At 33.9% G+C, this 12831-nt stretch overlaps 2 protein-coding genes across 5 annotated transcripts; both read right to left on the bottom strand.

Moving 5' to 3' along the window:
• Positions 1-484: 484 nt before the first annotated feature.
• LOC149568646 (small ribosomal subunit protein RACK1-like) lies at positions 485-5895 on the bottom strand. 4 transcript variants are annotated; one of them, XM_089821520.1, is made up of 4 exons: positions 4956-5895; positions 1118-1141; positions 751-873; positions 485-653 (listed from the first exon to the last, which is right to left on the bottom strand). In XM_089821520.1, the coding sequence occupies exons 1-3, from the start codon at positions 5799-5801 to the stop codon at positions 772-774; spliced, it is 972 nt and encodes a 323-aa protein (XP_089677646.1). In that variant the 5' UTR covers positions 5802-5895; the 3' UTR covers positions 485-653; positions 751-771. The 4 variants fall into 4 exon arrangements, with proteins under 4 accessions (XP_089677646.1, XP_089677648.1, XP_089677645.1 ...); XM_089821522.1 differs by lacking the exon at positions 1118-1141; XM_089821519.1 differs by having other exon boundaries at positions 485-873.
• Positions 5896-9478: 3583 nt separating this feature from the next.
• LOC149568647 (uncharacterized) lies at positions 9479-10493 on the bottom strand. The gene is made up of 3 exons (XM_089816755.1): positions 10406-10493; positions 9662-10293; positions 9479-9574 (listed from the first exon to the last, which is right to left on the bottom strand). Exons 1-3 carry the CDS (start codon positions 10491-10493, stop codon positions 9479-9481), a joined length of 816 nt encoding a protein of 271 aa, XP_089672881.1.
• Positions 10494-12831: the final 2338 nt, after the last annotated feature.

Genomic DNA, 12831 nt, shown 5'->3' on the forward strand with positions numbered 1-12831 from the left:
GTTCAGATAATAATACAGTGCCTCCTCTACTATTATCAAACTTTTAAATTCTTGATGTAAAATTATGATATAATTTAAAAATTAAGTATTACTGTCATTCTAAAAATTTGAATCTGTCAAAGGGGCCCTTGGTCTACTGGTGAAATTGAATGGCTCACACTTGTTGAGTGCAAGGCCCCCAACATCAAAAAGGGATGAGGCCCAGAGAAATTTGGCAGGATGGATACCCCTCAGTTCTTAAACAAAGAGGCAAAGGCGCTGAACCTTCAACTAAAAAAAAATTGAATCTAAACTTGCAATAAAACTAAGACGTTATTGGATATAATGTGTGGGACAGAAAATGGAGCACTAGAACCATTGGCTTAAGCTTAATGGCGGGTAATTGACAAAACTGTTCACTGGGGATCTAGTCATTATTTTGCATTTTAACAGAACCATCATTATGCCCTTTTCAGGATAAAAATCAAATCCTTGGAGAGCCATATTTATATTAAAGGACCTCAGAACTTTTTTAATTATTTAAGAGACTCAAAAAAACTGTTTTGATTACAAAGGTTAATATGCCCATTCTGAGTTGTAGATTACTCATCTGAAGTTTAGAGTGCCTTCATTTTACATCCCTCGTTGCATGTTTAGAGAAAACTCTGCTACAGCTATCAAAATTCAAAAGCAACACAGTTAACCCCACTAAAGCCAAAACAATTTGGGCTTTAGAAAAAAAAATTGTCACAGAAGTTCAAGTGTGCATACAATTCAACTAAAGCTTTGAATTCAAATATGTCCGATTCCCCAGACCCTGATTTTCCCATCTGTGTAACCAGTGAACAATGTGCTTCCATCTGCACTCCAGCTCAAACATGTGCAATAAGGAATCTGCAATATAACAAGAAATAACAATTGAAAAATTATTAAACAACAGCATTTGGGTGAAAGTCTTCTCCAAACATTATCCATGAGAAAGTACCCATTTAATAAAAATACAGTGTACTCTTAAAGAAACATGTGTCCTATTGCAATCATTCTACACAAACATTAGCCAGATCTACTGAGCCTTCTCCATATCATTTAGTTTATGCCGTCCGTCATAAATCCACAATTTATTCTGGGAAGGACTTACAAATGGTAAAATAATAATTGCATCCTGCATAGCATAAAAATAGGAATGAAAATTATATTCAATTATAAGAAAGCAGCCCCAATTTCACTCATGAATCAAATTTTGATATGCTTCTCTATTAAATTTTAATTTAAATTTTCCCTAATGATTTAAATTATCAAGGTCCCTGGACTATTTAGTTAGGTAAATCCATGCTAAAAATAAGTATCAACAGCTTTTATTACAAGCATAGAAAATATTTCTCATACTATTACTTGACTAGTTTTTCCTTGATACATTGTTACACTATCTTGACCATCACTTAATGACAGTCATATCAAAAACTCGACAAAAGATCCAGAGTTTGGCAAACATCCAATAGCCATTATAATATCATTTGGATGACATTACCATTCATTAGTTCAACTCCTCCAAGGATACTTCATCTCCTCCAGTCAAAGAAATTACAACATAAAGGCATAAACAAAATAAAACAATCGTGAAATCTCTCTTGCACTTTGGCATCATAAAATCATTCTAGTTATTTAATCATAGAAGTGCTAGTAATCACCATGAAAATACAACAATAAAATCAATATGAAATGGTTCACTTATAGCAAGATCATGAAGAGAGAGAAATACATTCACATCATACAAACAAAAATATAATTGTTTAGTTCTGTTGAAGAAATGAAAATTAAATTTAAGAACACAAAGGCCCAGACTGCCAAGCATATTCCACTAGTCATTGTAACTGTCAAGGAAGTGACAGGTGGAAGGAAGCTGCAACAGAGAATATTACAAGAGGAAAGAGCATTATTGAGCACAGCTGCACTGTAAGGGAAATTCTCCCAAAATCTTTGGAGATGTGATGTGCTTCAATAATCAACAGAGAAGACTTTCAATTCGCTAACAAGAGTTTATTCCAAAAGAAGCCTGTCCCTCTATAAATTGAAAGGTATACAAAGTACTTGATCATGCAAACTTCAGCTGAATAGATGCTTCTCATGCTTGGAAGGCAAACTATGAAGGTGCACCCCAGTCAGAATGCCATCACAACTAAACTATCCATCATAGAAACAAGGCTCATCTTCTCTAGTCAAAGATATTAATTTCTATTTCAGCATTAAAGGCATAAACTAAAATATATCACACTACGAAACTCATTCACATAGAAATCAGAAAAAATATCTTTACATATATAACCTCAATGGTTTATCACAACAGATATGTTGGAATATTTCATAAGACATGAACTAAAATATATCACACTGCGAAACTCATTCACATAGAAATCAGAAAAATTATTTTTTTACATATAACCTCACTGGTTTATCACAGATATGTTGGAATATTTCAAAAGAAGGGCAACAAAAATTTAAAATGAATGATTCCGATAGTCAAGTGCATGCAGGAAAAAAATTGCATTCACATCATATGCAAACAAAACCTTACATCTGTCTGTTACTAAAATGAACAAATCAAACATAGGCACACGAAAACACAGAATATAAGTAGATTCTGTTAGCAATGATCACACCTTTAGAAGAAAAGGAGGGGAAAAAGCCAAGGTTGTAACAAAGAATGAAACAGGAGGATTCAGCACAATAGCAAACACACCTGGCACTGCAAATTAAATGATCGCCAGGAAATTAGGTTCATTCTTCAATCATGAATTTAGCAGATTTCACTCCAATGAGGACTTTGCCAACTCAAATTGAAGAGGTGAATGGTCAATATAAGAGAAAGTTCCCCACAAGCATCAGAATTAAATTCTTCATCTAGAAATCAGACTCCGCTCCTCCGGGCAAAAATGTTACAATTAACTAAATAAATCAACAGTTGGCAATCATTGTGATTATTATAATTTCGCTGTTTTATCACAAATATAGTAGAAAACATAGTAACGAGAATCGCTCGAAAATCGCATGAATCGGCGATTCAGCGATAAGATTCAAGGTGGGCGATTTTTTTGGAGTCGGGAATCACCACACCCGATTTTTTTGGATGAATTGCATGAATCGCCGATATCGGCGATTCATCAAAAAAATCGCATGAATCGGATGAAAAAATTGGCAAGAAATCGCCCGCGGCCAGAAAAGTATGGAGTTGTAAATTTTAAAAAAATAACTTGCTTTTTTTACTTTCTACATTTAAAGGGTTTTTTCAAATTTGCTGATTCATTGCCGATTCACCGGCGATTCACCCCCGATTCACGATTCGATTTGGCTGTGCCGATTCCGATATGATTCCGATTCTCGTTACTTTGGTAGAAAATATTCTAACTAGCAACTAAACCCATTAGAAATGGCTCTCAGAATAGTAACAGCCATTTTCATGAATGTATTTACCGTAGGTAAGAATCAAATAATAAAATGCAATCACCAAAAGACACAGTCTACCAGAAAAATTATAGAACTATAGTTGTAACCAATAAAGGAAGGTAGAAAGTGTTGACATTGTAACAGATTATTAAAAAGTCTCATTCACAAAGTATCTTTTTCCACTTTTTCCACTTTAATAAAGAGACAAAGAACATTACATGCTCAATACAACATTGAATAAATAGATATCATCTATGCCCACAGATCAATCTAAAATATAGTTCTACGTGGATCTAAATTCCCATGCACCAAAAAAGAAGACAAAACAATAAGAAAATGAAGTACTCAGCCGCACTGCTTCTTTTGAATATAAAATGATGCTTCTTGATTAATTGCACAGAATTTACAAGAACAAGAAAGCTTCTCCCTCATTGAATTTAGTGAATAATAATTAAGTCTGGGGCCCTCCTTTACGAAAAACATGAATATCTAGGCAATGCTCCTTTTGACACCAAATGCCCACCACCACTCTTAGCAAAAAAATATTGTCTTGCTTCAAAGACTTTACAGTTTTCTGAAATCTAAACAAACCCAAACAAACAGCAAAGAGCAAGTGATTGATCTGAGCTCGCATTGTTATAAAGAATGGTATGTATGCAGTGATTTCAATTAAGCAATGCACAGATGATATTATTTGTAGTTAAGGAGTAAGTTCATTAGGGAAGCAACCTCATATGATTACAAAAGACTCTAGAGATTTGTTATTACCGATAGTTCACAAGCAATTCCATTAGGGCAACAATCTGATGTTTACATAAGCAACTTGTTAAGAAGCAAAGGACACAGTGAAAAAAGTCGCCACTCTTAAAAGGGATCATTAAGGTAGGAAGCAACCAATTGAAGTCTATAGAAAGGAGGCCTACATTTGAAGGAAGGCATCAAGGAAGAACAAACAAGAGAAAGTAATTCAGAGCATATTATCTCTTTTACAAAAACCTACAATCTCACTCAGCAATTCTTGTGGTATAGAAAATATTGTGGCATGCATTGTGGTGGTATATTTAATACGTACATTCTGTATAGGCAATAATATGAAATGCTATTCATTGTTTTACTTATTTACCCACAAGCAATCATGTGTTAATATGAAATGCTATTCATTGTTTTACTTATTTACCCACACGCAATCATGTGTAGGTGAATAAGGAAATATAGGGAGGGACAGCAGATATAATTCCCTCCTAAATAGGTCACCCCATGACGGATGGATGATGTCCTGCCACATCCGGCTCGAAAAATGAAAAGACAATGACAACATCCAGAAAGTGCTCGCTTTCTAACTGAAAGGGCAAAAAAAGATCTTTATCATCCATGCATTACAGCAAGGACGAGACAGGGTGCAAATCTAGGATCATATAATAGCTTAATCCTTGCCTCTAAAACAGATTATACCATACTGGAATTGAAGAATCGTGAATTTTACAAGAGGCGATTAATAAACATCAATAAAAAAACAATTATCTTCAACAACCAACCTGGGATTTCTTGGTGGGCATGAAATCGGTACGAAGATCTGCAACAACGCTCTTGCTCTCGAGATCCCAAATCTTAACGTACTGCTGCGTAGCGGCGCAGAGCCAGTACCTGTTGGGGCTGAAGCAGAGGGCGTAGATGATGTCCCCTGCGTCGAGCGAATAAAGCCTCTTGCCCTCGGCAAGGTCCCAGAGCATAGTAACCCCATCCTTCCCGCCGCTGGCGCAAAGTGACCCATCGGGCGAAACAGCAACAGTGTTAACATATCCACCATGGCCTATAAGCGTGTTCTTGAGCTTGCAGTTAGTGAGATTCCAGACCTTAACGGTGCGGTCCCAGGATCCAGAAACAATGGTGGGATTAGTCGCGGAGGGGCTGAAACGAACACAGCTGATCCAGTTAGAATGTCCATCAGCATCGGCCTGAATGGTGTACTTGCACTCCCCGAGAGTATTCCAGAGCTTGATGGTTTTGTCCCGCGAGGCGGACACAATCTGGCGATTGTCAATGGAGAAGGCCACACTGAGAACATCCTTGGAGTGCCCCACGAAACGCCGTGTAGTGAGGCCCGTGTTGAGATCCCAGAGCCTCAGCTCACCGTCCCAGGAGCCCGAAAGAGCAAACTGTCCATCAGATGATATCACCACGTCCTCCACGAAGTGAGAGTGGCCCGTGAGGCGACGCCTGGGAACGCCATAGTTCGTGTCTTTGGTGAGCTGCCACAGTAGGATGGATTTGTCTCGCGAGGCGGATACAATCATGTCCGAATTGTCAATGGGCGTCGCAATGGCCGTCACATGGTCTGAATGCCCCTCCATTGTGCCGCGCAGTACAAGTGCTTCCGCCATGATTTCTCCCTTCACCAGAATATCTTCTTTCTACTCCTGTTGGTTGTTTTCTCCCCACCTTGCCTCTACTCTGTGTTGTATCGAAAACAAACCTACCTTTCAGTTGAAATTAGCGCACCTGTTTGTACAATGGCTTCCACGAAGTACATTCACTATTAGGGCAAAAACCCTAACCCCGAGGCGGGCGCAGTTCACTGGTTTTTTAAGATAGAATCCCTTTGTTCACCATAAATGGTTTGGTAGGAAACTAATGGAATCATGTGATTCCATATTAGTTATATAGGCTAAAGCAATGAAAAAATTTAATTTTCTTTAACAAAAATAGAACTAGCTTATATATATATATATATATATATATATATATATAAAATGCCAAGAGTCATCCTTCTCAAGGCACCTATTTTAATTTAAATCGTAATGGTTTTTTTGTGTTGGATACGATTTGAATTAAAATAGGTGCCTCGAGAAAGATGACTCTCGGCATTTTATATATATATATATAAGCTAGTAGCAGTCGCCGCGAATATGAAAGATATAATAATAATTTTAATATTATATATATATATCCAAGTTTAACCCTAACCCTAACTCTAACTCTAACTCTATCTCTAACTTTAATTCTCCCCCTAACCCTAACCTTAACCCTTTATAATCCTAAATCTAATGGTAATTCTAACCGTAACCCTAATTCTATCCCTAACCCTAAGCCTTAATATAATTGTAATCCTAACTCTGATTCTAACTCTAATGCTAATTCTAACCCTAAATCTAACCCTAAAGCTAACCCTAACTCCAACCCTAAACCTAAATCTAACCCTAACCCCAACTCTATCTCCAACTTTAACTCTAACTTGATCCCTAACTCTAACTCTAATTCTAACCCTAACCCTAACCCTAACCCTAGCCTTAATTCTAGGCCCAATTATAACCCTAACACTAACACTAATTATAACCCTAACCCTAATGCTAACCCTAACTTTATTTGTAACCCTAATTCTAGCCCTAACCCTAATTATTACCCTTACCCTAACTCTAGCTCTAACTCAATCTATAACCCTAATTATATTTGTAACCCTAATTCTAACCCTAATCCTAATTCTAACTCTAACTCTAATTGTAACTCTAATTATACCCCTAATCTTAACCCGATCCTATATAACCCTAACTCTAACCCTAACCCCAATTCTAGCTCTAACCCTAACCTAATTCTAACCCTAACTATAACTCTATTCCTAACTCTAACCCTAACTATGAATCTAACTCTAATTCTTACCCTAACCCTAACCCTAACCCTAATTCTAACCCTAGCTCTAACTCTAATGCTAATTCTAATCGTAACCCTGATTCTTACCCTAAATCTAACTCTAACTCTAACTCTAACCCTAACTCCAACTCTAACTTTATCCCTAATTCTAACCCTACCCCCAATTCTAACCCTAACTCTAACTTTGACTCTTTTTGTAACCCTAACCCCAATATTAACCCTCACCCTAACTTTGACTATAAACCTACCCCTAATCCTAACCCTAACACTATATATAACTCTAAGTCTAACACTAACCCTAATTCTAATCCTAATCCGAGCCCTAACTCTTACCCTAACCCTAATCTAACCCTGATCACAATTCTATCTCTAACTTTAACTCTAACTCTAACTTGAACCCTAACTCTAACTCTAATTGTAACTCTATCTCTTATACTAACACTAACACTACCTCTAATTTTAACTCTTACTCTAATTGTAACCCTAATCCTAATGCTAATCCTAACCATAACCCTAACACTAACCCTAACCCTAACCCTAATGCTAACCCTAACCATAACCCTAACACTAACCATAACCCTAACTCTAACACTAATTTTAATCCTAACCTTAATTTAAATCGTAATGGTTTTTTTTGTGTTGGATACGATTTGAATTAAAATAGGTGCCTGGAGAAGGATGACTCTCGGCATTTTATATATATATAAGTATATATAAGCTAGTAGCAGTCGTCGCGCATATGGAGGATATGATAATATTTTTTATTTAAGAAATATATATATATTCTAATTTTTGATTTTTGATAAAATTAGTATCAATTTATTTGTTTAATTTTATGGTTAGGGTTAGGATTAGGGTTAGAGTAAGAGTTAGGGTTAGGGTTAGGGTTAGGGTTAGGATTAGGGTTAGGATTATAGTTGCAGTCAGGGTCAATGTTAAGGTTATGGTTAGAAGTAGAGATACAATTAGGAGTAGGGTCATGATTATGATTAGAGTTAGAGTTAAAATATTAATTTATTAAATTAAAAAATTAATTTACACACACACACACACACACACATATATATATATTTATTTATATTTATAAATAAGTATTTTTCTAAATATATATGTATATTTTTAAGTTAGTATCGATTTATTTGTTTATTTTATGGTTAGGGTTAGGATTAGGGTTAGAGTAGAGTTGGAGTTAGTATGAATGTTAGGGTTAGGGTTAGAATTAGAGATAGAGTTAGGATTAGGGTCAGGATTATGATTAGCATTAGATTTAAAAATAGGGTTAGATTTGGGGTTATAATGAAGGTTAGGGTTATTAATAGGGTTAGACCTGGGGCTAGAGTTAGAGTTAGAGTTAGAATTAGTGCTAGAGTTAGGGTTAAAATTAGGGTTAGGGTTAGAGTTAGAATTAGAGTTAGGGTCAGAGTTAGAATTACAATCAAGGTTAGGGTTAGAGGCATTATTCTCATAGTACAAATATATAGATAAAGTAAAATGACAAAATTATATCTCATAGTAAAATTATATAGATTAAATAAAATGAGAATTATATCTCAAGGTACAATTATTTAGATAAAGTAAAATGACAAAATTGGAAGATCTGAATTCACTACATGGAGAACATTTCTCCATAATGATGTAAGTACATGACATATTCTTTAGAGATATAATTTCTATTGCGGCCTTCATTTGTTAATTTATCATTGTAAACTTCTTTCATCATGGATGGAAACGCATCTACTTTTCCAGATGCATTACGAACAAATCTCGCAATATCTTCCATGTCAATAATGTCAACTTCTTGTACATCATCAATTGCCAGAGCTGCATTCTCAAGAGCTATGAGCATAGTTATACAGGACTCTTTAATTATCCGCTTGCAGCTATCAAACTCTGTCTCAATAAAATGGTTCAAGCCTATGGAAGTTGTTGGGCTCATGTCAGCTATCCTTAACTCTCTGTTAAAAGGTGCCATTGCTAAAAGAAAATATGATATATATTTAAAATTAGAATCATGTGAATAATAGTTAATTTGAGGGATATAAATTTGAAATCAAAATATTTTGCATAACATAATAAGTTAAGTAACATTATGAAGTGTAGAGTATATCAATGTAAAAACCATATTGCATTGAAAAATGCAATGAAATTTAGTGTGTGGAAACATAACATTATAATGACCATTCATATACATTAAAGAATAAGAAAACATAATTTTGTAGCATCTAGTACCAATGTATTGTTTGAAAGTAATAAAGCAAAAATTTGACATTAAAAAGAAGAACAATTAATTATGAACTATTACATCATTGATGTTCAAGGTTTCTCAATCTGATTTCCTCTGCCTTCCTAATTGAAAGTTGCTTCCTGCTTTTCATTTTTTCATAGCGGTCATATGTAAATGGTGGCATTATTCTCAATCAATAGATTTTACACGAGAAATAGCCACAAATGTTAATCCAGCTCTTTCCTTTGGACCTATATCAATTGTTGCTTTTTGAAGAGTTAGTCCCTGTGATTTGTGAATTGTCAATGCCCATGCCAATCTTAATGGTAGTTGGAAGGTACTTCCCCTCTATAATGGAGCTATAGGAACTACTTTTTGATGGTGGTCATCAAATGGTATTCCAGAATAATTATCAAATTCAACAGTGACATAGGCTGGTGGTTCAGGAGGATTGGTTCTAGGTCTATACACAATTTCTTGAATATATCCTAGAGCTCCATTGACAAGGCCAGCTTCTATCCAAAGATTTGCAGTCAACATGACCTTGGAATCTTTACTAATTAATAACTCTAGATCAAGTTCATCAGTTGAACCATCTTGAACTATGTTACCATTCTGTGTCTTAGTTGCAAGACTACGTGCAATAAGATACCCCAAAGAGTGCAACATTCTCCTATTGTGATTGTGGATATTATCATTGGTTGAGAACACATGTACTTCTTTGTTAAAGTCATCATTTGTTGGAGCATCAAGCCATACAGGGATCCTCATCATAAGAAGATTCCAATCATCTATCTTAGGATTGGCATCTCTCAAATTTGTTAGGAGCTCACAAAATCTTTCTTGATCTTTGTCTTGACCATCTTGCCTAAATATTTTATCTAATGTAACTATTGTTTTGAATTCTTGCCACAATAATTTAGCTCTCCTTTCGCTAGCATATGCTGGTTTATCACTGAATGGAGGTAATTGACCAAGATCACCAACCAAAATAATAGATAGACCTGAAAGAAAGAAAATAAAGGTTGAAAAATGTATTAGGAATACTACATATGGGTTGTAATATGTACAAATATTAGTTCACAACAATAGAGTTAACTACAACAAAAGCTTTACCTGCATAACTTCTGTCAGCATTTTCTGGGAATGCTTGTCTGAGACGGGAATCAATATTTTCCAGCAAGTTTTTCCCAATGAAACTCATTTCATCAATCAAAATATATCTAATGTGAGCCATTTCTTCTTGAAAACTTGTAAGTCGTGTCCCCTCCAATTGAGTAAAATCTTTAATTGGTATTCGCAGTTTTGAATGAATTATTGAAGCTCCTATATTGAAAGCTGCTACTCCAGTCGGTGCAAGTAATAGAAGTGGAGAAGGATTTGGCATTGCAGCCATACGAAGAGATACGACATTCCTGTTATATAATTGACATGAATGAAAGACATAGGCTACAGAATTAATAGCTTGAAGTTTGGTGTCCGCAATTTACATACTCACTTTCTTCCTGAGGGCAGACGTCCACTCCAGACAACACCGCTACAGACAACTCCACTCGATCAAATGTTCAGTAAAAAAGGAGCGCTGGGCACTTATAAATACAAAATTCTACTACTGTTCGACTTCCATAAACTGAAACGCATGACAAAGTGGCATTTTTTGCATGGCATTTGAAACGATTCTAATAGCATATGGTATTAATTGCCAGTTACAAATTTGACGTTATGTAACAGGTGGTGATGAATTTTAATAGCTATTTCCAATTTGTTCAATTTGTTTGTAACTCCCTGACAATCTTTTTTCCTTACACGGAAATATTTGTTGGCATATTCTCGTGCTAGCTCCTCTTGCTTCCATTGTATATGCCTCTCGGCATAATAAATACTTAGAAACATGCAAATGTAAAACTATTGTGAAACATTCAAATCTAAAACATGCAAACCAAAACTATTTTGAAATATGAAAATCTAAAACTAATATGAAACATGCAAATATAAAACTAATTTGAAACATGCACTTTTAAAATATGTAAATGAAAAGTATTATAAAATATATAAATCAAATAGATTTTGAATATAAATATAAATATAAATCAAACATGCAAGACTAAACTATTAAATGCAAGCCTAAATAGTTATGAACAAAATTCTAAATCTAAATGAAATTAATTAAAATTGAAATCTAAATCAAAGTAGAATATTATAACTAATTTTGAATTTCAATTTACATCTACATCTAAATCTAAATGAAAATGTAAATAAAAAATAGAAATTTCACCTACAAAAATGTTACTCGAAAACTTCAATCTACTCCTATTCAAAAACTCCAATCTAATCCTCCAATAACCTCCACCTCTTCCTTCCTACAAAAACATAAAATGAAAATGAAATGGTGAGCCTTGGTTTTATAACTTCTGAGAGGCTCCTCATATCTCCCAGCAGACGTCTCTTCACATTCCACGAATTTGTTTCAAATTCCCCCACTCCCCCAAAAAAACAAGTATGAATGTGCATGCAAAATTATATTTAACAAAAAAAAAATCATATTGAAATTATTTCACCCCTATTTTTTCAGGCCCTACTTTTTTGAGCCCTATTTTTTTGGGTCCTACTTTTTCGGGCCTATTATTTCGTTTGTAACTCTCACCAAATCTTTTTGATTGCCAAATGGCATTCCATATTTTACTTTCATTTGTAACTCTCACCAAATCTTTTTGATTACCAAATGGCATTCCATATTTTAATTTCGTTTGTAACTCTCACCAAATCTTTTTTCCTTACACGGATTATTCCTTGGAATATTCTTTGTGTTGGGAAGTGTTTCTCCCATTGTATATGCCTCTCGGCATAATTACAACTTTATCTTTTTCACATTTGTGACAAGTAGATAAACTTTTTCAAAAATAATCATTTTTATCTTCCACCTCACAAATGAATGTCTAATCAATATTAATTATCCCTATCTATTTTCCTTACCAAGTTCAAATATAGAGTTAAATGTTTTATATTTATTATTAATTGTATATTGATATTAAGTTTTTGTAATTTGTAAAATGTTATTCAAATATAGAGATTTTAATCAAATATATAGAGTTAAATGTTTTTTATTTTATATTTTAAATACATTTATTATTTAAGATAGTTTATGAAGAAGAAGTCATATGAATGTATAGAGTTAAATATTTTTAAAGTTATATAATTCAGATTATTTAATCAATGGATGTCTAATCAATATTAATTATCATAATTTTAAATATAAAATTAAATATTTCGTATTTCTTATTTTAAGTATATTTATTAGTTTTACATTCATGTTTATTTTTGCCAATTGTAAAATGTTATTTTATTAAGTTTACACTATGTTTTACTAGCTATTATTTTACAATCTTGCTCTAATACTACCCCTCAAACTTACTAGAGATTTTGGTAGTTTGAATAAATTAATCAACAATTTTTTTTTTTTAAATTAAATATTTTAAATTATAATTGAATTGGTAGAAATCGGTAGTTCATTCATATAATATAATTTCTATTGTTATTTATAT

This window comes from Cupressus sempervirens, chromosome 3 (genome assembly GCF_028749045.1).
Source record: "Cupressus sempervirens isolate cs-2001-9-10 chromosome 3, ASM2874904v1, whole genome shotgun sequence".
Taxonomy (NCBI): domain Eukaryota; kingdom Viridiplantae; phylum Streptophyta; class Pinopsida; order Cupressales; family Cupressaceae; genus Cupressus; species Cupressus sempervirens.